The sequence below is a fragment of the Amphibalanus amphitrite genome, unplaced genomic scaffold (genome assembly GCF_019059575.1).
Source record: "Amphibalanus amphitrite isolate SeventyFive unplaced genomic scaffold, NRLGWU_Aamphi_draft 000207F_arrow, whole genome shotgun sequence".
In the NCBI taxonomy this organism is placed as follows: Eukaryota; Metazoa; Arthropoda; class Thecostraca; order Balanomorpha; family Balanidae; genus Amphibalanus; species Amphibalanus amphitrite.
The window spans coordinates 336,447-360,689 of record NW_024881702.1 but is presented as its reverse complement, the minus strand read 5'-3'; the positions used below and the strand labels follow the sequence as shown (position 1 = coordinate 360,689).

At 48.5% G+C, this 24,243-nt stretch overlaps 1 protein-coding gene across 1 annotated transcript in view; it reads right to left on the bottom strand.

Annotated features, from left to right (window-relative positions):
- Positions 1-24,243, bottom strand: part of LOC122385075 (excitatory amino acid transporter 1-like) — a 103,101-nt gene that overhangs the window by 15,946 nt on the left and 62,912 nt on the right. The window contains exons 3-5 of the mRNA XM_043373070.1: positions 21,413-21,455; positions 5,092-5,167; positions 3,811-3,997 (exon numbers count right to left, since the gene is read on the bottom strand). Of these exons, the coding sequence (XP_043229005.1) occupies positions 3,811-3,997; positions 5,092-5,167; positions 21,413-21,455 (306 nt within the window). The remainder of the gene's footprint in view (positions 1-3,810; positions 3,998-5,091; positions 5,168-21,412; positions 21,456-24,243) is intronic.

Sequence of the window (24,243 nt, the reverse complement as noted above, 5' to 3'; positions counted from 1 at the left end):
TCCCGTACGTCGTAACTCTATAATGACCTTTGCTTATTGTCACATGTGCGCCACATTCGCGATTGTTGCCGACGCCTGTTTGCAGGTCAGCCCACTACAGTTGTTATACATATCGAAAAACCGATAAACTTTTAGGCGAAAAAGGCACTATTCCAGGCCCATTTTTGATTTTTTTGCGATATTAGGTAAAAACAGAAGCTTCTTATCCTAGGAAAAATAAAATGGGAAATCTTTCAAAGGTGGCACACTACCTTTAAAGAGAGACACAATTAGTGGCGGCATACATTCAGGGATAAGTAGACATTGACGAACTGTTTTTAACACCGCGATTTTATGCTGTAAGGCAAGATCTCCACGCTAAGCCAGTCTGTGAGCTTCGCGACCTGCGTTACGCTGTGCAAATTTAACTATTTTTCCTATTCTCTTCCCTTGTGTCACATTACAATTTCCCCAGAGAGCCATGCAAAAGCGAATATGAGGAAGAACAAGGGCATTGACTAGGTGGACAATTACTTTTAAAGGGACACTCCCACCTTAACATTAGTTTTGAGTTGAGATAGCCAAATTGGTGGCCATGGCCTGCAAATACCGGTTTGGGCACTCACAACATCAAAAAATGCTTTAATTCGAAGATATGGAATTTCAAACTTGCAGTTTTGGGATTCTAAGGGGCTAATGCATTGGAATGCCCCCTTAGAATTTGTGACGTCAGCGGAGATCTAACGATTTTTAAATCTAGACTAAAACCATCGTTAACATGTGGTGGTATACGCTGCTTTGCGCGCAACGTCTGCCGCACTTTAAGGCTGCCAAATTATTGCTTCCAAATAAAGTCGCTAGTAACAGGGGAGATCCCAAAAAGTAAACAAAAGTAAAAGCCTAATATCTTGAAAACCAGTGAATATTTTTCGGTGAAATTTGGTAGATATTCGTTTTCGCTCTTTCTGAACCAAGGGACATCACTTTCATGCCAATTCATTAACTTTTTTGAAGGTGGGAGGGTCCCTTTAAGGGCATCACGCGACGAAGTTGGCCCAATCGAAAGATCTGAAAATCACTCTGAAAGACGGCTAACATGGCCTCAAGTTCGCTTTTCTGCGGCGGTGTAGCTCTATTCACTGTCGAGTTCTACGGAGATTTGTCAAAAACGTTGAAATAGCTGAACTTTGACCTTTAATGATCCCTGGTTACCTAACATTTGATCTAACCTAAAAAATGACCGGTATAATATCGTCATTATTTTTCACGCTTTTTCGAACGCCGCCTACCGCTTGTCACTTCGTGGTCCAGGAGTCAAGTTAGAATGGGGTGTTCATTGTGCCCCCCCCCCTTCCTTCCGACAGGGCGTGAAAATCCAGTAGCCCCAGCAGGGCGCGGGTTAAAAATGCATTTTGGAAGCCGCTCGAATTTTCGTTTGATGAAGTCAAAATTTGCCGTGTCGGCTAGTAAACCGAGCTTGTAACGTCATCAGGGGGCTCGATCTTTTTTTACTACAGATGATGCCAAATTAATGATTGGGTTGCGATTGGGGTGACATTGATCATTGGTGACTGATATAATTGGTACTGAATATTTCGCGCTTCTATCTCTAAGTGCTTAAAGTGCGCCAAGTGTTCTTTTGTAATAGGTTTAACTTTTAAGGAAGCTATCACAAATAGCTATTGGTTAGAGCGTGCGAGCTAGTCTAAAATAGGTATTAGTCTTGCCGGCGCAGGGGAAGGGTAGTGTTTTTGCGATTGCTCCGAACACTCTGGCGATAGAGGACTAAAAGCTGGCACGCATGACGTTTGATTCAAGCCAGATCTTGGAACACCAACTGATTTTTCAGGTCAGGTCAGGTCACTGTCCTAGGTATGAAGTGTGAAGTCATAAGTGAACATGATTCTAAAATGTCGCAACTTTGCAACGCCCACAGACCACAATGCCAGAATAGCTTTCACAGAGAGATGAAACTTACAAGACCTAACCCGCGCCCCACTGGGGTCTGTGTATAACACGCCCCACTGGGGGGCGGGGGGGGGGGGCTATTCATAGCCCCCTCCTAGCTCCGAAACTACTGGGCCGATCGCAAAATTCAAACGGCATCTGATAGTCCCGGAAAAACTGTCGAGCGAAACCTAATTTCATTGACCTCGAGCTCACCGATGACGTCACAGGTAGGTCAGGTCAAAGTAAAAATTATCGATATTTGGCTTGTTCACTTTTGGGGCTCTGGCTGCAGTCTTACAAGTCAGATCAGGCTGATTTTTGGTTTACACACTCGTGAACAGATGCTTTAGATACCCTGAGGGAACCAAACTTGTACTTTGATTTTCAGGTCAGGGTCAGGTCATCATAGGTCACGGAAATCTTATGTCATAGGTCGGTCACGTGACACATGTTTTATGGTCCATTTAGGCCATAGATGTTGAATTCGGTGTCACCTGTGTCATTTGAGGCCATTTTCATCTGAATATAGCTAAGGTCAGGTCACTTTCAGGTCAAAAAAAGGTCAAATTTCAAAGTTGAAATTTTTCAACAAAAAACATGTCTATCGGATGCAGTTGGAGCTCAGGAACACGATGGTGCTATTTATATTGGTGGACGATGTCAAAAACGTACCGAAAATTGATTTGAAAAACTTATAATTGTGATTTTTTGCAATAATGCGTAGGTATAGGTAACTTGGCCATTTTTTAAGATACTTAACTAAAACTTGCTAGAATAAGTCATAACCATGTGTACTATCACATACATTCCGGTTTTTCGAAAAGTCAAAAAAATGAAAATATATTTTTTTTAAATTATATAATATATATGATTTTTAAAATTTCCAAAATTCTAAAATCCGAGAAAAAGTTTGATAGCGCAGTCTATTCTGAGCCCTCTCATGCAAAGAAATTGGATCTAGCTTAAAAACTGAGCTCTTGGGAGCGATTGCCGTGTTTTAATGTTTTGCGTCGAAATCGGCCGAACATGACGTCACTCTGACGTCATTTCCGACCGACCTATGGTAGTTACGAAGTTCGTATTTTGACACACGGTGTCAAATCGATGCAGCCGAAGGTACTAAAATTTTGGCGTCGATACGTCAAGCGGTTTGGAAGTTATTGCAGAAAAACGGGAGGAGGGCTATGAATAGCCCCCCCCCCCTCCAGTGGGGCGCGGGTTAAGCATCCTCCAAAGGTTCGGCGAGGGTTAAAGACTAAAATCATCAGCGCAGGCATGAGGACTGGAGACAAGAAAAAGTAGATAAATAGCAATACCTATGTCATCGCCTACATGACTATAGGCATGCAAGCTCAGGCTTAGGCAGCGATCCCAAAGATGTCAGCACATGCGGGGACGCGTTGTTCGGGCCGGGCATCAGTCGAGCCTTTTCATCATAAGACGAGCAGCAATGACGCGTATGCGAAAAAAACAATACAGCGAACACTTCCCGGTAACGGACGCCGATTTTACCGGCGATTTTATCACTTGGAATTGCGAATCTCATTCTTCACATAAAAAATATATCAGCACACCCACCCGGGCACAGAGACTGAAGTGTCGTGTATTGTCAATCGCAGAAGGAGTAGAAGGAGGATAATATTCCCCATTCGACTCACAGGGTACCTTGAGCATTCAGCATGCCCTGACGCAGTCTTTGCACGTGGGCATAAAGACTGAAATATTGCGGATTGACAATCGCAGAAGCAATACAAGAAGGATAATATAACTACCTCATTCTACCAACAGGGCAGGTAACTTGAGCATACATTCGGAATAACCTGACGCCATTCCAACGACGAGGGCGGCTGTCGGCCGGATGTGCGCGCATCGGCCCCTTACCAGATGACGATGCGGGTCAGGTACATCATCGCCTCCGACATGGCCGTGAAGAACTGCAGCAGGATCTCGCCCTGCTTCTTCATCATGCTGATGACGATGCCGAACACGATGGCGAACACCACCAGTCCGATGATGTTGGAGCCCTCGCGGTAGTTGCCTGAGATCTTGAACATCTCCTTGGGCATCTCTGAACGGGAGCATTTCGGAGCCCGGTTAATCATATACAGGAAGTTTAAAATACTGCAATTTTTAACATCTCCCGTTCCTTAATTATATGACCCTACGTCATATAAATTCATCAGATATAGTGTCAATGTGATGCTATTTTATGCTTCGGAAGTACAAGTTTCTAAGCTGAATATGTTTTTAAATCAGAAAAAAATCAAAAACTCATTTTTGTCATTTAACAATATGGTACGTAACACTCTGCTGACAACTTCACTAGGAGTTCCCTTTTTTCCGTGTTGCACCCAGCAACATGTTCAGCGATGGCATACCGCAGCTATTACAGAGATCAAAAACACCATATAGAACGGACCAAGGCCCAAAAACATAAGGTTGGTCGAAGTTTTCTACCAACAAAAATCCAAAAGGTTATCCCCAACAACAGTTTCCGCTCAATTCTACACCAACGTGCTCAAAAATGACAAGAAAATATCGAATGGTTCTCATTTTATATCGATTTAGCTAGATCGGCGCACACCGTATCAAATCGCCCCATTCGTACCTATTGGTATTTTCTAAACACTGTACATAGGTAGATATAAATGAAATAACCACACTTAGGCTTTCGAATCGATTGATCAAGTGTGCGCGAATTGTTGTCATGTGCGCGTGTCATCATTTTGAAAAAGAGCATCATCATGTCATTAATTTCGTATGCCGTGCTCTCGTTGCCTGCATTTTCTTCAAAGCTTTGATAAGGGATAGAGATAATCCGAAACTGTCAGCTTTTACAAGCGAATGCATAACGATCGATCAACTCCGAGGTGTGGCTTCAGGCTTGTGATAATTATTCAATGATTCAGGCCATTGGCACATTTTTTTATTTAACTATGTAAAACTTTTGATGAAAAACGCAAATACATAGACATTGAAAGCAAAGGGACAAAGGTTTTGAGAATAGGTCTGAAAATAACTACCAGTCAAGCTAAGCATCGGCGCTTTATTACAGGAATATCAAACAGCGAGAGCAGAGACTAAGAGGAGAACAAGAGAGTGGGAGAGAACAGGAGCAAAACCGAGTGCAAATAAAAACAAACGTAAAGCGAGGCAACGTACCAGCGGAGTCATTGCCGACCTTTTCACGGTAGGCGGCCAGCTCCTCGTCGGTGGGTCGGGTCAGCAGCGTCTGGTACTGGAACACAACGAGCGACAGTCAGCAGCGTCTGGTACACAACGAGCGACAGTCAGCAGCGTCTGGTACAACGAGCGACAGTCAGCAGCGTCTGGTACAACGAGCGACAGTCAGCAGCGTCTGGTACAACGAGCGACAGTCAGCAGCGTCTGGTACAACGAGCCAGTCAGGTGTAACGAGCATAGCAGCGTCTGGTACAACGAGCGACAGTCAGCAGCGTCTGGTACAACGAGAGACAGTCAGCAGCGTCTGGTACAACGAGCGACAGTCAGCAGCGTCTGGTACACAACGAGCGACAGTCAGCAGCGTCTGGTACAACGAGCGACAGTCAGCAGCGTCTGGTACAACGAGCGACAGTCAGCAGCGTCTGGTACAACGAGCGACAGTCAGCAGCGTCTGGTACAACGAGCCATAGTCAGCAGCGTCTGGTACAACGAGCGACAGTCAGCAGCGTCTGGTACAACGAGCGGCAGTCAGCAGCGTCTGGTACAACGAGCGACAGTCAGCAGCGTCTGGTACAACGAGCGACAGTCAGCAGCGTCTGGTACACAACGAGCGACAGTCAGCAGCGTCTGGTACAACGAGCGACAGTCAGCAGCGTCTGGTACAACGAGCGACAGTCAGCAGCGTCTGGTACAACGAGCGACAGTCAGCAGCGTCTGGTACAACAGCGACAGTCAGCAGTTTTGAGGATGGAGATGCTAGTACTGAGCATTGTGTTACATATGATGATGAAGATGATTAGCCAGATGCTCATTATTTAGGATCAAAATTGATAGAATAGTTGTATTACGTTTCACCCACGGGGCTTCTTCGGATACATATAGGTAAATTCAACAAATAGAACACAGAGATGCAGGCCAAGCTCAGACACAAATCATGCGCATGCAATAAATCGTGAAAGGATTAACAGATATCTTGAGATTTAGACGAATAATAATTTTAAGATCGACCCCTAAGTGCGTACTGCGCGCTATTATTTGTCTTTGTTAATAAATACGTATACCTATTTAACAGTCGACAACACAATACGTACTACGCGAATTACGCTATCATTCCATCTCAGAATTCGTACTACGCGCACACTAATACATACACATCATTCTAAATCACAGCTAACAATGACCTATAATACCCAATCATAATCAGTGTTCGGCGGTACAGCATATCTACAGGCGCTGCCTACTGGAGCCATCTGTTAGACACGAAAGGAACTACTGCTACTATGTAGGTATCGGTGTCATATAACGCTACCAACAGAACAAGCCAAGGAACAAGCGCTAATGTGCATATGATGATGTGTAGGGAACTGGATGGAGTAAGCGCCATGATGATGTGTTTTTGTTAAGTGCTGGTTTTTTGTTTCTTATCTCAATTGATTCAGTTATTAAAAGGTTCGCTTCGTCCTTGCATCTATGAAGAATAGAAATTTCGAAGTCAGTGTTCATCGGTTGTGCTGTGGGGTGTGCTGTCAGTATATGATCACCTAGGTCAGTACCTTTCCTTTTGTTCCTAGCGTCTCCCAAGTGTTCCATAAATCTAGTCCTCACCATGCGTTTAGTTTTACCAATGTATGTATCTCCACACATTTTACATTTAATCTCATACACAACGTTTTTGGTATGGCATCTACCTTTGAGGCCACCCTCACACGTACTGCAAGTCTTACGACACCCCCTGGGACAATCAGGGGGTTGCAGTGCAGACGAGGTCAGTTGATTTGAGAGTGTAGGTCCGCTTTTCCACGCAACTCGAATATCCAAATCTGAGGACTTCACTGCTGCGTTGACTTTACGTGTGAGGGTTTCGTCAATGTAAGGTAGAGATATGTAGGTAATATTGGGAGAAGACTTTTTCTTTTGAGATTGTTTGTTTTTATATCTGATTGCGTTTTGTATGTTACGAATCAGTTTAATCGGATAGCCGCTGGAAATGAATATGTCCGTTATTTTTTGTAGACCCCGGTCCTGTGCTGCTTTATCAGACCCCAAACGAACAGCTCTAAGCGACTGAGAGTGTATGAGGCTCCTTTTGGTCTGCATAGGGTGGCTGGAGTCAAAATGTAATATGATAGGGGCTGCTGATGGCTTAACATAAAGTTCTGTGGTGTATGCTCCTGAGGGTTCTACAGTGATTAGTGTATCAAGGAAGGGAATTTGTCTTTGTGACGAGAGATCGGTGCGTTCGAAGCTGAATTTTAGACAAGGATGGAAGCTATTAATGAACTGTATGTATTCATCTAAGTTTTGCGAGCCATGGGTCCAAATACCAAAAATATCGTCGATGTATCTAAGGTAAAGTGCAGGTTGTAGTCTATCCGATGCTAGTATGCGTGTTTCTACTGCGTTCATGAAGAGGATAGCCAGGGGAGGGGCTATACGGCTTCCCATAGCTTCCCATAGCATAAATGCAAGGGATTAGTCCTTTTGGAGAAATCAGAGTACGTACACAAGACTGAAACTATAGTGAATGATTATCAGCCCATTGACAAAAATCCAACCAAAAAACTAGACGTCGAGACTTCTGACCTCATCACCGAGACTTTGGCAGGTAAACTACCCGACAAAATCATACACGCTCTAAAACCTAACGAGTCACGCACGGCAGAACTTTATGGACTTCCGAAAACACACAAACCAGGCAACCCGATGAGACCCATAGTATCAGCATGTGGGGACCCAGTTGACAAGCTCTCGTGGTTCCTAGAGAGAATAATCACCCAGCTTCTGATCCTAGTACCAGCCCACTTAACTAACACCTATGACTATTTGCAACACCTGAGCACTCGATTCCCTTCTGGCCTCCCACCCGGTGCCATCGCATTCACAGTAGACGTGAACAATCTCTACGGTAACATCCCCACAGCAGAAGCGATAGAGGCGACTATAGCTATGCTACGTACCCACTCGTCAAAGGTGAACTTATATGGTCTCACCATCCCTGATGTGAAAAAATTACTTGAGCACTGTCTGGAAAACAACTATGTACGCTTCGGTACAAAATATTACAAGCAAACCCAGGGGATAGCTATGGGAAGCCGTATAGCCCCTCCCCTGGCTATCCTCTTCATGAACGCAGTAGAAACACGCATACTAGCATCGGATAGACTACAACCTGCACTTTACCTTAGATACATCGACGATATTTTTGGTATTTGGACCCATGGCTCGCAAAACTTAGATGAATACATACAGTTCATTAATAGCTTCCATCCTTGTCTAAAATTCAGCTTCGAACGCACCGATCTCTCGTCACAAAGACAAATTCCCTTCCTTGATACACTAATCACTGTAGAACCCTCAGGAGCATACACCACAGAACTTTATGTTAAGCCATCAGCAGCCCCTATCATATTACATTTTGACTCCAGCCACCCTATGCAGACCAAAAGGAGCCTCATACACTCTCAGTCGCTTAGAGCTGTTCGTTTGGGGTCTGATAAAGCAGCACAGGACCGGGGTCTACAAAAAATAACGGACATATTCATTTCCAGCGGCTATCCGATTAAACTGATTCGTAACATACAAAACGCAATCAGATATAAAAACAAACAATCTCAAAAGAAAAAGTCTTCTCCCAATATTACCTACATATCTCTACCTTACATTGACGAAACCCTCACACGTAAAGTCAACGCAGCAGTGAAGTCCTCAGATTTGGATATTCGAGTTGCGTGGAAAAGCGGACCTACACTCTCAAATCAACTGACCTCGTCTGCACTGCAACCCCCTGATTGTCCCAGGGGGTGTCGTAAGACTTGCAGTACGTGTGAGGGTGGCCTCAAAGGTAGATGCCATACCAAAAACGTTGTGTATGAGATTAAATGTAAAATGTGTGGAGATACATACATTGGTAAAACTAAACGCATGGTGAGGACTAGATTTATGGAACACTTGGGAGACGCTAGGAACAAAAGGAAAGGTACTGACCTAGGTGATCATATACTGACAGCACACCCCACAGCACAACCGATGAACACTGACTTCGAAATTTCTATTCTTCATAGATGCAAGGACGAAGCGAACCTTTTAATAACTGAATCAATTGAGATAAGAAACAAAAAACCAGCACTTAACAAAAACACATCATCATGGCGCTTACTCCATCCAGTTCCCTACACATCATCATATGCACATTAGCGCTTGTTCCTTGGCTTGTTCTGTTGGTAGCGTTATATGACACCGATACCTACATAGTAGCAGTAGTTCCTTTCGTGTCTAACAGATGGCTCCAGTAGGCAGCGCCTGTAGATATGCTGTACCGCCGAACACTGATTATGATTGGGTATTATAGGTCATTGTTAGCTGTGATTTAGAATGATGTGTATGTATTAGTGTGCGCGTAGTACGAATTCTGAGATGGAATGATAGCGTAATTCGCGTAGTACGTATTGTGTTGTCGACTGTTAAATAGGTATACGTATTTATTAACAAAGACAAATAATAGCGCGCAGTACGCACTTAGGGGTCGATCTTAAAATTATTATTCGTCTAAATCTCAAGATATCTGTTAATCCTTTCACGATATTTATTGCATGCGCATGATTTGTGTCTGAGCTTGGCCTGCATCTCTGTGTTCTATTTGTTGAATTTACCTATATGTATCCGAAGAAGCCCCGTGGGTGAAACGTAAGACAGTCAGCAGCGTCTGGTACTGGAACACAACGAGCGACAGTCAGCAGCGTCTGGTACAACGAGCGACAGTCAGCAGCGTCTGGTACAACGAGCGGCAGTCAGCAGCGTCTGGTACAACGAGCGACAGTCAGCAACGTCTGGTACACAACGAGCGACAGTCAGCAGCGTCTGGTACAACGAGCGACAGTCAGCAGCGTCTGGTACAACGAGCGACAGTCAGCGCGTCTGGTGCAACGAGCGACAGTCAGCGCGTCTGGTACTGGAACACAACGAGCGACAGTCAGCAGCGTCTGGTACAACGAGCGGCAGTCAGCGCGTCTGGTGCAACGAGCGACAGTCAGCAGCGTCTGGTACAACGAGCGACAGTCAGCAGCGTCTGGTACAACGAGCGACAGTCAGCAGCGTCTGGTACAACGAGCGACAGTCAGCAGCGTCTGGTACAACGAGCGACAGTCAGCAGCGTCTGGTACACAACGAGCGACAGTCAGCAACGTCTGGTACAACGAGCGGCAGTCAGCAGCGTCTGGTACAACGAGCCATAGTCAGCAGCGTCTGGTACAACGAGCCATAGTCAGCAGCGTCTGGTACAACGAGCGACAGTCAGCAGCGTCTGGTACAACGAGCGACAGTCAGCAGCGTCTGGTACACAACGAGCGACAGTCAGCAGCGTCTGGTACAACGCGCGACAGTCAGCAGCGTCTGGTACAACGAGCGACAGTCAGCAGCGTCTGGTACAACGAGCGACAGTCAGCAGCGTCTGGTACAACGAGCGACAGTCAGCAGCGTCTGGTACAACGAGCGACAGTCAGCAACGTCTGGTACACAACGAGCGACAGTCAGCAGCGTCTGGTACAACGAGCGACAGTCAGCAACGTCTGGTACAACGAGCCATAGTCAGCAGCGTCTGGTACAACGAGCCATAGTCAGCAGCGTCTGGTACAACGAGCGACAGTCAGCAGCGTCTGGTACAACGAGCGACAGTCAGCAGCGTCTGGTACAACGAGCGACAGTCAGCAGCGTCTGGTACAACGAGCGACAGTCAGCAGCGTCTGGTACAACGAGCGACAGTCAGCAGCGTCTGGTACACAACGAGCGACAGTCAGCAACGTCTGGTACAACGAGCGGCAGTCAGCAGCGTCTGGTACAACGAGCCATAGTCAGCAGCGTCTGGTACAACGAGCCATAGTCAGCAGCGTCTGGTACAACGAGCGACAGTCAGCAGCGTCTGGTACAACGAGCGACAGTCAGCAGCGTCTGGTACAACGAGCGACAGTCAGCAGCGTCTGGTACACAACGAGCGACAGTCAGCAACGTCTGGTACAACGAGCGGCAGTCAGCAGCGTCTGGTACAACGAGCCATAGTCAGCAGCGTCTGGTACAACGAGCCATAGTCAGCAGCGTCTGGTACAACGCGCGACAGTCAGCAGCGTCTGGTACAACGAGCGACAGTCAGCAGCGTCTGGTACACAACGAGCGACAGTCAGCAACGTCTGGTACAACGAGCGGCAGTCAGCAGCGTCTGGTACAACGAGCCATAGTCAGCAGCGTCTGGTACAACGAGCCATAGTCAGCAGCGTCTGGTACAACGCGCGACAGTCAGCAGCGTCTGGTACAACGAGCGACAGTCAGCAGCGTCTGGTACACAACGAGCGACAGTCAGCAACGTCTGGTACAACGAGCGGCAGTCAGCAGCGTCTGGTACAACGAGCCATAGTCAGCAGCGTCTGGTACAACGAGCCATAGTCAGCAGCGTCTGGTACAACGAGCGACAGTCAGCAGCGTCTGGTACAACGAGCGACAGTCAGCAGCGTCTGGTACAACGAGCGGCAGTCAGCAGCGTCTGGTACAACGAGCCATAGTCAGCAGCGTCTGGTACAACGAGCGACAGTCAGTAGCGTCTGGTACAACGAGCGACAGTCAGCAGCGTCTGGTACAACGAGCGACAGTCAGCAGCGTCTGGTACAACGAGCGGCAGTCAGCAGCGTCTGGTACAACGAGCCATAGTCAGCAGCGTCTGGTACAACGAGCGACAGTCAGCAGCGTCTGGTACAACGAGCGACAGTCAGCAGCGTCTGGTACAACGAGCGGCAGTCAGCAGCGTCTGGTACAACGAGCCATAGTCAGCAGCGTCTGGTACAACGAGCGACAGTCAGCAGCGTCTGGTACAACGAGCGACAGTCAGCAGCGTCTGGTACAACGAGCGACAGTCAGCAGCGTCTGGTACAACGAGCGACAGTCAGCAGCGTCTGGTACAACGAGCGACAGTCAGCAGCGTCTGGTACAACGAGCGACAGTCAGCAGCGTCTGGTACAACGAGCGACAGTCAGCAGCGTCTGGTACAACGAGCGACAGTCAGCAGCGTCTGGTACAACGAGCGACAGTCAGCAGCGTCTGGTACAACGAGCGACAGTTCAAAGGGACCCTCGGGTCTGAGAGGCCCTGCGGTGCCATTTGACCGCTGAGGGTTAACGATGGTCATATTTCGACTCAGAAGGGCCCCATGGGGCTCTAAGAACCCCACAAGAATTCTTCTGCCAGCCTAAGGGCCCCTTGCCGGTCACTGAGAACCCCCTGCCGGCTTGTAGAGGGTTCGCGTCAGCAGCTCTAAAGGCCCCACACCCAGCTCCACACCAGCGTCTATGAGAGGGCCAACAGCAACGCCTGTAAGGACCCTCACCGGCGCCTCTGAGAGAATCACACTAGTATCTCTGAGCGCCCACACCGGCACATGCATGGCGGCCCCACACCAGTGCCTCTAAAGGCCCCTTACCGGCGGCTCTGAGGGCCATACACCAGTGATTCTGAGGTGCTACCGATAACCGAAGGCACCACACAAGCCCTTAGTGTCGCTGAGCTTTAATCCCATGCGGGCCTTCCGCGAGAGGGCCACGTCAGTGCACCCATAGCTCCACACCCTCCCTCACACCCGGAGCGGGTAAACTGTGTTATACCTATAGCAACGATTTTACCACCGTTGTACGTTATGTATTTTTCAAAGTTGACTCAAAATGATCCAGTATAAAATCTGGTCTGCCAAACTTATGGCCAAGGTCAGGCCCAAACCAAAGCGGGATGACAACAGCAGATGTTGTAAGATCGATATTGTATCAGCAGAAACCATTCAGATGGCAAGGAAAATGCCGTCTGCTCATGCTGATGTTTAGATGTACAGGTCACCGCTAAAGTAATGTGGGGTTCTACTGTGATCGAACAAAACATAGCGCCATTCCTTGACGGTAAGATATATCGTCAAAAGCGAGGATCGCACAGCTTCGTATCGTATTTCAAATTGACAACTTTCTCTAATGTGTCGCCATTCTACCTGCCACAGCATGCTCGTTATCATCGAAAAGCTGAAATATCGAGCCCCTTGGAGCACCCCGGAGTCATGTTTCTGTGACCGCCACTGAACACAGAGTTGTAAACCTACGCGCGTGCGTACTACGCAATAGTAAGGAGTCATTGCTGGACCCTCCAGTAGAGAGTAGCCCTGCCATTGATGATCCGGACACCAGCATCGGCCGATAGGAGCTGCGCTCTGACAGGCGAGGAGGGGGAGGGTCTGAGGTGGGGAGGGGTTGACCGCGAGGCTACCGGCCGGTGCAGTGGGAGGGGTGGGTGGAGGTAGGGTGACAGGGACACCAGCCTCAGGGCAACAGTGAGCTTTGACCCGAGGCGTGCGAGAGCGATGCCCGGGCCCTGTTTCACCGGTGATAGCAGCAAGCTGCTATCACGTTTCGCGAGCTGACGTCATGTCGTGACGCCATACTGTTGTCGTAATGGGTAGTTCCGGCGCACGATTGCCGCGACCTTGGCCGCGGCATTAAGTGACGTATGAGCCTCTAAAAGTAAGAGTTTACGCAGTCATGATAGTATATTTATTTTTAATATATATTTTTTAATATAATGAATTTAAAATAAGTTGGGTTTAAGGAAAATTTGGACGTTAACTTCGAACATTTAGTTGATGACGTAAAACAATATTGCGGCAATCGTGCGCCAGAATTGCCCCTTACGTCAGCAGTATGACGTCATCACATTACGTCAGCTCGCGCAATTTGATAGTAGCTTGCTGCTATCACCGGTGAAACAGGGCCCGGATGCCATTTTGTGAAGCAGCCAGCGTGTCACGGATTCACGGGGGAGCTTTGACTGAAATAACTATCAAGGCTACAGTTTTGAAGATAGAAAAAACAGCATTTGAGAGAAGATGTTCGTAATGAGCAGTTGTAACTTACTACAATATCAGATTTACCATTTATTTTATTTAAAATATTTGAATGAATTGATGTTTTGCATAACAATAGCCGATTAGAATACGTTAAATTTTAACCACCTGTATAGTCTAATTCTGTAAAATATTTGTGCATTGGCTTCGGTTGTCCGCCGAACTTTTTTGTTCATTGAGGGCCTCATCGACATGACCTGTATTACAAGATTTACGCTGTAGCAAAATCCTACGCTAGCTGTATGAGTAGAAATGCTATATGACAAAGGCACGGGCGCCCGACAACTGGGTCGAGGCAGGTGGATGCCGGCCAGAGGTCATGCTCGTATCAATCACCCTTGACCCCGTCCACCGCCCCCGGCGGATACTCAACAGTGCGCTCATTGGCTCATTGGTTTGTCTCAGTGAGCGCCAATCACAGTCAGTTCAGTGTGCATGCTGCGTGAGAGATCACAGCGAAGCACGATACCGCCATAACCCTATACTTGGAAGAGGCCTTCTGGACGGCGTTGCCAGTTAATGGGGTGGGGGAGAAATTCGACATACAAATACCTAAGTTTCTAAAATAGAATGGTCAGTGGATGAATAGCGTAACATTTCTTTCAACGTTCACTCGTTTTCATAAAAAAAGACGAAGAGAGGAAATAACGTTGAAGCATATGACTATTAAGCGAGCCAATACTTTTTTTAAATTTATATTTATGGAAGGGTGCAATGTAATTGCAGTCACACTTGTATTTTTTTAGCGATTGCAATTTGAATTGGTGATCATTCCGTACACGGTCTGAAGCTATCGGGATAAATATTGAAATACCTGGGTAAATTGCGCCACCCATGTGCCGATGAGTTTGAATTTTTCCGCTTTGCGATAAAAAACAACTGTTTTGCAAGTAGAACGGCTTCCGTTGACCAAACGTTCATTGTCATCTCAAAGGGCGGCGACCACCTCCCCGTCTCTCCTCGACCCCTCCCCTTTATTTACACGACGGAGTCCCGTCCCTCACCGCCGACTGGTCACGTGATTGGCCTCGCCCGAGGCCCAGCCGACTGACCCGGAGCGCGGTAGGCGTCATGCCATGCTGCTTTAATCACTCACCACATCGCGGCTACTGTTCAGAGAGCCGTGACACCAGAAACGTCGTGGCGGAGCGGTTAAGCGTTAGGCTATGGATCGCGTGGTCGCGGGTTCCGTCCGCGCCGGGGTTGTCCGTTTTCCACAGACTGGTTCTGGCCGGCTCAGGCGAGATGGATATATCTTTTGAGGTTATGACCTCACGAGCACTATATGAATACAATCGACATTCGTTGACTCTTGTTCGGTCATAAGATATTAGCCGATTATATGTTTGTGTATGGAAATATCTCTTTTCTAATTCGCAAAAAGTAGCCGACTCACTTTATCATCATATAACTCACTTGACGACACTGCACTGGCGAGTGAGTTGCTAGAAATGTGACCTCGTCAGAACCATTTTGCAGGTTGTTAACCCTATTAGTGGCAGGGGGGTTGTTTTTATCCACCCCTCAGGTTTTTCGGGAATATCTCCGAAACCGCTGAAGCTACGATGCTGAAATTTTCTGACTTTTCCTAAAACTAAATTGGGCACATTCCCTGAAAATTTCAAGTTCATAACTTTACCAGGGGCGGCTCCAGAGCACTGGGAATTGGGGGGTCCTATTCGTGAAGCGAGTCATTTGGGCGAAGATCACGATGCTGCACCAGTTTTACGAACAGTGAATGAAAGGTATCATGTGATAACATATACAGTTATTGTGCATCCTCTTTTGACACGTTTTTGCTATAATAGGCGGATCCAGGCGTCCAAAAAGGGGGGTTATGTTTTACCTCCCAACATAGGTGCCCTGACACCGCCTATGCATGACCAATACAATTGTAGTCGTTCTCTCATAAGAAAATTGTAACATAACAAGACCATTACCAGCCCTTTTTAGAAACGGTACCAACAAAAACCTTATTTACTATACTTTTTGTGTACCCCCAATCTCAATGATCTGTATCCGCCTATGATTTTTGAAAATGCATATTTTTAGGATCCATGTGAATTCCTGGTTCATTCTCTATCGATCGGCAAAAGTTGCGTTAAGATTGGTTCAGAAACCTGGCCGTGATAAACAGTCTAAAATGCGTCTGCAATTTGCCCGTTTTTACCCCCTCTACCCCCCCCCCTATTGACATTTTTTAATTTTTATTTTTTAGAAATGTAGATCACGTTGAGCGAAATCGAATGCCGTTTGAATTTTGAAAATCGGCCCGTTAGATCTCGAGATATCAAGGGGGGTCGTAAACAGCCCCCCCCCCTGCCACTAATAGGGGTAGCCAGGAGCCTGCCACTAATAGGGTTAAAAGGACAGACAAGTCCATTGGCTGCGGTGACTTTGCAACCTGCCCTGATCATGTAAACGGCATTGTGACTAGTTCAGCCACGAACACATTCCGCATTTTCCTAGAAAGAACTATCGGCACGCTCGGTGCCGCGGAGGGTATGCCAACCTTACAGACCCGCACTGCCCAGCGCTCCGCTAGCCCGGAGGCGGTTGGCGAGGCTGACCCCACTGACCTCGCTCCGCGACCCGACTCTCGGTCACGCCAAAACCGAGAGGCGCCAGCCTCGACGCAGGGGCATCTGGCGCCATTCATGCTGCCTCCGAACACGGTGATTGGTTTGCTGCAGAGTCACGTGGTTGGGGCATCAGTGGCGTAATCAGGAATTTAGTTACCAATCTCACCAACAGATGGCTCTGACCGACGATTTTTAAATACGGAGTGATCTAAAGGTAGGTGACATAATACGAGCTTACAGCTGCAATGATGATGGCACATGTAGGCTACATTCCAAGTTTCATGATAATCTGACAAATGGTTCCCAATATACAGATGCAAACTCTAACCACTAGGTACGGATACCCCACATTACTTCAGCGGTGACCTGTACCTATAAAGGAAACAAGAAGGAAAGAAGTTCAGAAAAGAGAGGGAAGATCCTTTCTCGCTGCCTCAATGTTGATGCGGCGCCGCCCCCTCGGCTCTCAAGTTGGGGGGGGGGGGCAAGCGCTTCCGCTGCCCCCTGTTCCCGGGTCTATGAGCCGCCGTCACAGGCAATCTTGCAGGCGGGCCCGGAGCCGAGACTGTCCTGCAGGCGGGGGCCAGTCACGGGCAGGAGCCGGGGCCGGGACAGTCCTGCAGGCGGGGCCGGGCCGGCCCGCGGCAGTGCCGGCCCGGCCGCCGCCGCCAGCAATACGCGCCGATTACGACCGCTGATCTGGCTCTGGCACGCGCCGGCCTCCGGCCATATTGCGGCGATGGGCGCCGCGCCGCTGGCCGGAGACGGTGGCACCCACCGCACCCGGCCCGCACAGAGCCCATTGATTGACTGCGCGCAGGCATTCAGGGGCTTTGGCTGCATGCTTTGTGGCGCGCCTTACTAGCATCAATAATGAAAAGAGCGCCTATGCTCGTATTTTCTGTCAATAAATGCATGTCTTTTATACCACTCTGGCCACCTTTTTGGACGTTGGAAAAGACAGTTTATCGAAAACCTGCCATGAATACCGCGGATAATGCGATATCGGCGCTCGGCCCTCCCTGAGCAAAATTAACGATAAGGCGTGGACAAGCGCCCAAAGATGCATGCTCGACTAACCAGTGTAGATAGTGATTAACCCTCGCCGGCACAGGGGGGGGGGGGGGGTTGATGCAACCCCCCTAAGGTTTTTCGCGAATAACTCGCGTAAAAAGCGGCCGATCGCGACGAAACTTTCAGTACCCTCGATTTGATCAATTTTACACGTACCCTGAAAATTTCATGACCCTGACTCCAATGACCTTTGACCTGTGACCTCTTTTCCGTGACCATGTTTGGCCGAAATCGCGATTCGGCGTACATATTCGGCTCGCATTAGCCGCGCGTTTGCAAGCTTTTCGTGGTTTCAAACGTTCAAACATGTGATTTGATGTTGCTCCCATGCATTAGGGTGGGTGTTAAGGTCACCTGAAGGTCAGGTCAGGTCATTGACCTTTGGTGACCTCGGTTCACTTTGTCCGAGTTTTACATGTATCTAGGTTAGTTTTTGGAGCTGAATTCGAATTTAGCAACCATTTGAACATTTACGAAGTATTTTGGTGCCTTCGTAACATGTTACGAAGCTGTCAGAGGCGGTTGACACGTATTACAAATACCCGTCACGACCCCTACAAGATGACCTGACCTGACCTGACCTGACCCAACCTGGTCTAAACGCGCTTAACGACATCATCTGTGATCAAAACTAACACGATATTCGTGATCAGCACCCCGGAAAACCCCTTATCAGCTACGCTTTACGACTTTCTAGCAGGTCCCGGTATTCCCGATTTTTTGTCATTGACCTGACCTGGAAGGTCAACCGATGACCTAGGACCTTAAAATTGGGTATCATTGGCTTCCTCTCGTGGCGGGCAACACGCTCGTTTTTTCCGCGAAGCTCTAGCTCCATCAGGGGCCAAACGCGAGGGGGGTCGTACCCCCCCCCCTTGTGCCGTCGAAGGACTCAAAATGGCCTGTGCCGGCGAGGGTTAATACGACCGCCGGCAGAAAAGACAAAAAGGGCCGAGTGCGGGACCAGAAGGAGGTCCACTAAAGGCCTGTAAAGATGGATTATCGAGAGGTCAGAATGCTGAAAAATAGGCTGAGAATTGTCACAAGAGCCAAAACAGTGCGTGAACAGCTAGAGTAATCAATGTAACCGAATGGATCACAGAGCGTGTGAACAGCTAGAGTAATCGGCAGGGGAAACTTCGGCGATTTGAGACAGCACCTTAAAATTGGAACATTTCTTTCTTATCCATAAAAGTTAACCCGCGCAGTTAATCCTGGATTTCCACTCCCCGCTGAGGGGTGTGTGAACACCCCTCTAAAAGGTATGGTTGCGGGCTTCCTGAGTCCTGACAGGTATTGACAAGGCGAATGCGATGGTACCACTGCCGTAGCTCTAGGGCCATTTTTGTCGAAGTTATTTGCAAAAAACTAAAACTACATTTCAGGGTCGTTGACCTGACCTCTGACCTCAGGTCACCAAATATAGTTTTCTCTTTTTCTGTAGCTCAAACGCTACACAACCGTGCTCGCAAAATTTGTCTTTATCTCTAAAACTCTATTTTTAGCAGCTAACTATTTGAAGTTTGCGTCTGTGGCGCCGAAGCTTGCCGTACAGGGGTCAAGAAAAATCGACCCTGTGACGTCATCAAGGGGGCTAGGTCCAATTTTTTTTACTTCAGAATATTTCAAGTTGATGGGAGAAAAGGTACTGAAAGTTTCGCTTTCTTATCCCTAAGCGTTCGGGAGCTATCGCAAATATTTGCTAGGGGGCGAGAACCCCCCCCCCACCCCACCCCCGGCCCGCGAGGGTTAACGAGCACTCAGCATCTCCACAGGCAAGATGGCGCTATATCCAGTTGATAACTGCGAGCACAAGTTAGAATTTTTGTTGATCAATAGTCACACACGTCATTGAATTGCCGAGCGTTCTCTCCCCCTCCCCCTCCCCGCCTTCCGACCAATGACAGGCCTCTGCATCCTGTGTCTCCGCAGGCCTGTGTCTGTGTCTCCGCCGGCCTGTGTCTGTGTCTCCGCCGGCCTGTGTCTGTCTCCGCCGGCCTGTCTCCGCCGGTCTGTCTTCGCCGGCCTGTCTCCGCCGGCCTGTGCCTGTGGATCGTATTGGTGCCTGTGGCTCGTAGTGGTGCCGGGTCGGGGCGCCGTGCGCAGCCGCCGGCCTCGCTGACAGATCTGTTTGCCGGCGGCGAAAGTCGAGCCGGTATGGCCGCGGCAAACAGCGGCTGATCGGCTGCAAACAGCTGCGGCGATTGCCGATTAGTGGGACGGCTCCGTGCGACAGCGGACCGAGGCGCCCGGCGCCGCCGCGCGGCCGCCAGCAGCCCGCCGGATGGCGCCGGCTGGGCACAGACATCAATGGCCGGATTACGAACTCGATCGCTATTCCGTGTAAGTTCTCGTAAAAATCTGAATGGGGGGAGGGGTGAGCTCTATTTCGCCTCGTCCAGGTTTTTCCTGTAACTGGCCCCAAACAGACGGTCAGCGGCCTCTGTGGGACAGAGTCCCGACCGCGGCGGGTGCGGGCGCTGGCTGTACCGGTTTCAGGAGCTGCGAGCTCGTGAACGGCTGGCGCCCCGGCCCCGGCCCCGGCCCCGGCCCCGCCAGGCCGCCACAGGCAGGCGACGGCGCGGAAAATGTGTCCCGGCTCGTCGGGCCGCCGGCCGCCACGCTGTCCGCCGACGAGAGGAATTCGCACAGCTCTGTTGACGACCCCGGCGGCGGCCCGGCCGGGGCGCCTGCCTCCGTCCTTCCGGGTCGGGACGGAAGCGGCGCGGCACCGCTGGCAGTCACCCCCACTGCGGCGCTCCGAGCCGGACCAGGCCGTCCGACGGCGGCAATATCACACTCGTGGAGGGATATTGGAGCACTTGTGCGTTAACCCGCGCCCCGCTGGACTATTCAGCCATACGCGCCCTGCTGGGGGGGGGGGGGAGGGCAGATTCTGCCCCCCCCCCTCCCGTCTAACTTCCGACCCGATGGTCGTAGAATGACGGGGAAAACGGCAATCGAAAGTTAGCAACAAGGCGGATCTTAAGAGCCCAATTTTTTTTGCTTAAGTAGGTCAGAGGTCAGGTCAAGGTCAGGTCAACGGTGCAAAATGCAAGTTTCTATACAATTTCTGCCTTGCACCGTAGTTGCCGAAGAATGGACGGAGACTGATTGCCCAAAATGTGTTCTTGTAGGACGTGTGCATTTCTTTGCATTTCTTTTACCTGGATATGAGAGGTACGTTGTGTTAAATGTAGCTCATGCTTTAGGTATCACAAGATCTAGAAAATGTGAAATTAGGTCGTGACGGGGAGATGCGAACCAAGGCCTGCGAACGAACTTTTGTACCTACTACGAACATCTTTTTACGCTATCCTGATTTTAACTCATTCTTTAATACAGTTTTAGTTGTCTAGCATTTTATTCATTTTAACGTTTAAGTTTCCTGACACTTGGCCATGTCTACATTTGGTGGCAGCGGTCGCATCCCGTTTATTTTTATTTGACAATGAAAACATTAAGGATAATTTGAAATTGAAGAATGGGAGATTGCATGAAAGTTTACTTATGCTGGATATCAGAAAGAGAAGCTGAAGGCCCCTGTCGAGTTTCGAATGGGGGGGCTTTAGCCCCTGCCGCCCCCCCCCCAGATCCGCCAGTGTATGTCTATGTCTACGTGCAGGGACCGATGGCATGAGCTCGTATGAGCGAAAACAGGCCGATCGCAGAGATCTCAGACCCACGCATACCTACAAATGTTCATACATGGTTGTACCCTACGTACCTGGAAGCCAGCAGCCTGCACCAGGTTCGGTGGGAACATGTTTCTGAAACAAGCAAAAATGCCGTTTGTTACTGACGAACATATTTTTAATGGTATGTACATTGTACACTGCTCAAGGGTCTGTTAATTGATAAATCAAGCTATAAAGCATCACTGTCAAATACAGATTCTGTGTTTCAACTGCTATACGAGCGCCGATCCAAATTAGAACATCCAACTCGCTGAGACTGCATGACCATCGACAATCGAAGAATATTGAATATTCGTCGTCACTGTCAAATACATAAATACCCATAAATATACGATAAGCAAAATGCCTCTTTCCTGCCATCGATGATAAAAAAAAATAAGCGTAGGTGCTACGTAATGTGTATATGTTCTGGTTTGGCGAGCTACAGCGCGGTGGGAGCTTGTTTATATTAGGTGGAGACTGGAGGCCAATCATACGGCTAACATGATCCACGTCGCCACACGGACACCTCAGTGACGGAACAGAGCGGCCGCCGGTGCGGCGGCGACCGCTCAGCACCCAGCCGGTGCCCCCGGCGGCGTCCCCGCCCGGACCACGTACGCCGCCGCCGTGGCCGACCGGGTATATAGGGCCTTTTCCGCCCCGCACGTGGCTCGGTATTGGATTCTGGGCGGCAGCTCAGCAGTTGTGTTCCCAGGATTCTGCAGCGTGGCGCATAGGGCACATCTGACCGTGAAGTCGGATCGTGTGGTCCGCGACGGCACGACCAGACCACGCGGCCAGACCACACAGCCAGACCAGGCGGCCAGACTAGGCGGCCAGACCACGCAGCCAGACCACGCAGCCAGACCCTGCGACCGTGGACCAGACCACAATGCCACGTGATCGGATAATCGGACCACACGGCCATATCGGCACGGTCTCGACGAGCCGGTCCATGCGCGGTCACACAGCTCAGCCGGTCCATGCGCGGTCACCCAGGCCGGCCGGTCCACGCGCGGTCACACAGGCCGGCCGGTCCATGCGCGGTCACACAGGCCGGCCGCCGCGGGGCGCGGTGGGGAGGGGGCCGGGTCTAGACGGGGGGGGGGGGAGGGCTGCAGTGATGCGCTGCCACGGCAAGCCCCGCCCCGCGCCGGCACAACCGGACACGCACCGCTCCGGTCCGAGCTGCCTACAAACCTTGTCAAAACTTTCTCAGGCCGGTAATGCGTTGTTCAATTATACTGTGCAATGTCAAGTGTGTGTAGCAGAAATAGGTACCTACAAGTGCAAAAATACACACTTTAGCGTGTCATAAGGTTTGCTACTGTTAGCTGACCTAGCCTTGGGCGGCTCAGTTTCAGAAGGCGTGTACAAATTAAATCTGTTCTCATGAACCAAAACATACCTACAGAAAAATGTTTTCGACTGTCACTATTGAAAATGAATCTGCGAACACACTGAGGTTTTTTTTTTAATTCGAGAGATGATGCGTCGACGGATATGAGGAACTTTAAAGACAATTTACTGTTCATTGAGTATAGGTACAGTTTTCGTAAACTCACAGACAGTCACAGTTAAGTGTCATACCTGCATGAGGACTATTTACACGATACGACAGGAAGGTAGAGTGTTCAGACTCGTGCATATGCCGTGCAGCGCAGCAATGCCATCTTAAAGGGACCCTCCCACCTTCAAAAAAGTTAATGAATTGGCATAAAAGTGATGTAGCGTGAATCACAAAGAGCGAAAATGAACATCTACCAAATTTTACCGGAAAATATTCACCCGTTTTCGAGATATAAGACTTTTATTTTTGTTTACTTTTTGGGAACTCCGCTGTTTCTATGACGTCACATAAAGGTTTTCTTTACGTCGGCATTTGGAAGCAATAGTTTGGTATCAAAGTGCGACAAATATTGCGCGAATGATGCGTTTATCTTATCAAGGTCAATATATGATGGCCAATAAAGGATTCCAGGACAATTCTTCTTATGGCATTTCTTCGTATCGCAATTCTTCGTCTGCAAATCTTCGTCAGGGCATTTATTCGTATCGCATTACTTTGTCTCGCATCAGGGTATATGAAAATCGGCTCGCATTTCTTCTTCAACGCAAATATATGCAAAAGTAAGCATTGAGGGACAAATAAATGCACCGACGAAGATTTGTAGACGAAGAAATGCGGACGAAAAATTGTGCTACGAAGAAATGTCATGCGAGGATTCGTTCGGGTACCATGACATTTATGTGATTTCAAAGTCAAGGTTCACAGCTGATCTGCTAAATCAAGCCAAGAATCCAAACTATCAAAAAACTATAAATATTTGTTTGTCTGTCACAGAGGTCTCAAGCAATATAAGGTTGACATATGTTGAATCAAAAATCTACTGCCACAACTCACATCTCCTGCCTTAGTTTATCATTGTTGTTTTAACTTGCTTTCAAGAGAAACAGAAGCCAGTATCTGATATCACTTCAGATGATTGTTTCAAGATGAGTTCAAATGGAAATAAAAGCAAGATCAAGATGAAACAGGGATTATTGCTGTTAAAGTAGTTTGGCCATGATACAACAAGCACATAAATCATTAGCCAAATCAAATAGGTACTGGTTGGTTTGTCAAGATGTTTGTTGTCTGTCGTCTGTCGAGCTGCTATGAACACTGAACGCTCTCACTCTTACTTTAAAGAGAGTAGTTAAAGTTGAATGGTAGTGAGCTGTAATTAGACAAAGCAGCTTTTCAGTGCTCACATCAAGCCAGGCTAGGAAATGGCATCAACTGCACTGTAAACCAAATTGACAAGTCTTGTGTAATATAACCAATCATCTCTTGGTATGTTTACCAACTGATACTTTTCAAACAAGCCGTTGTCTG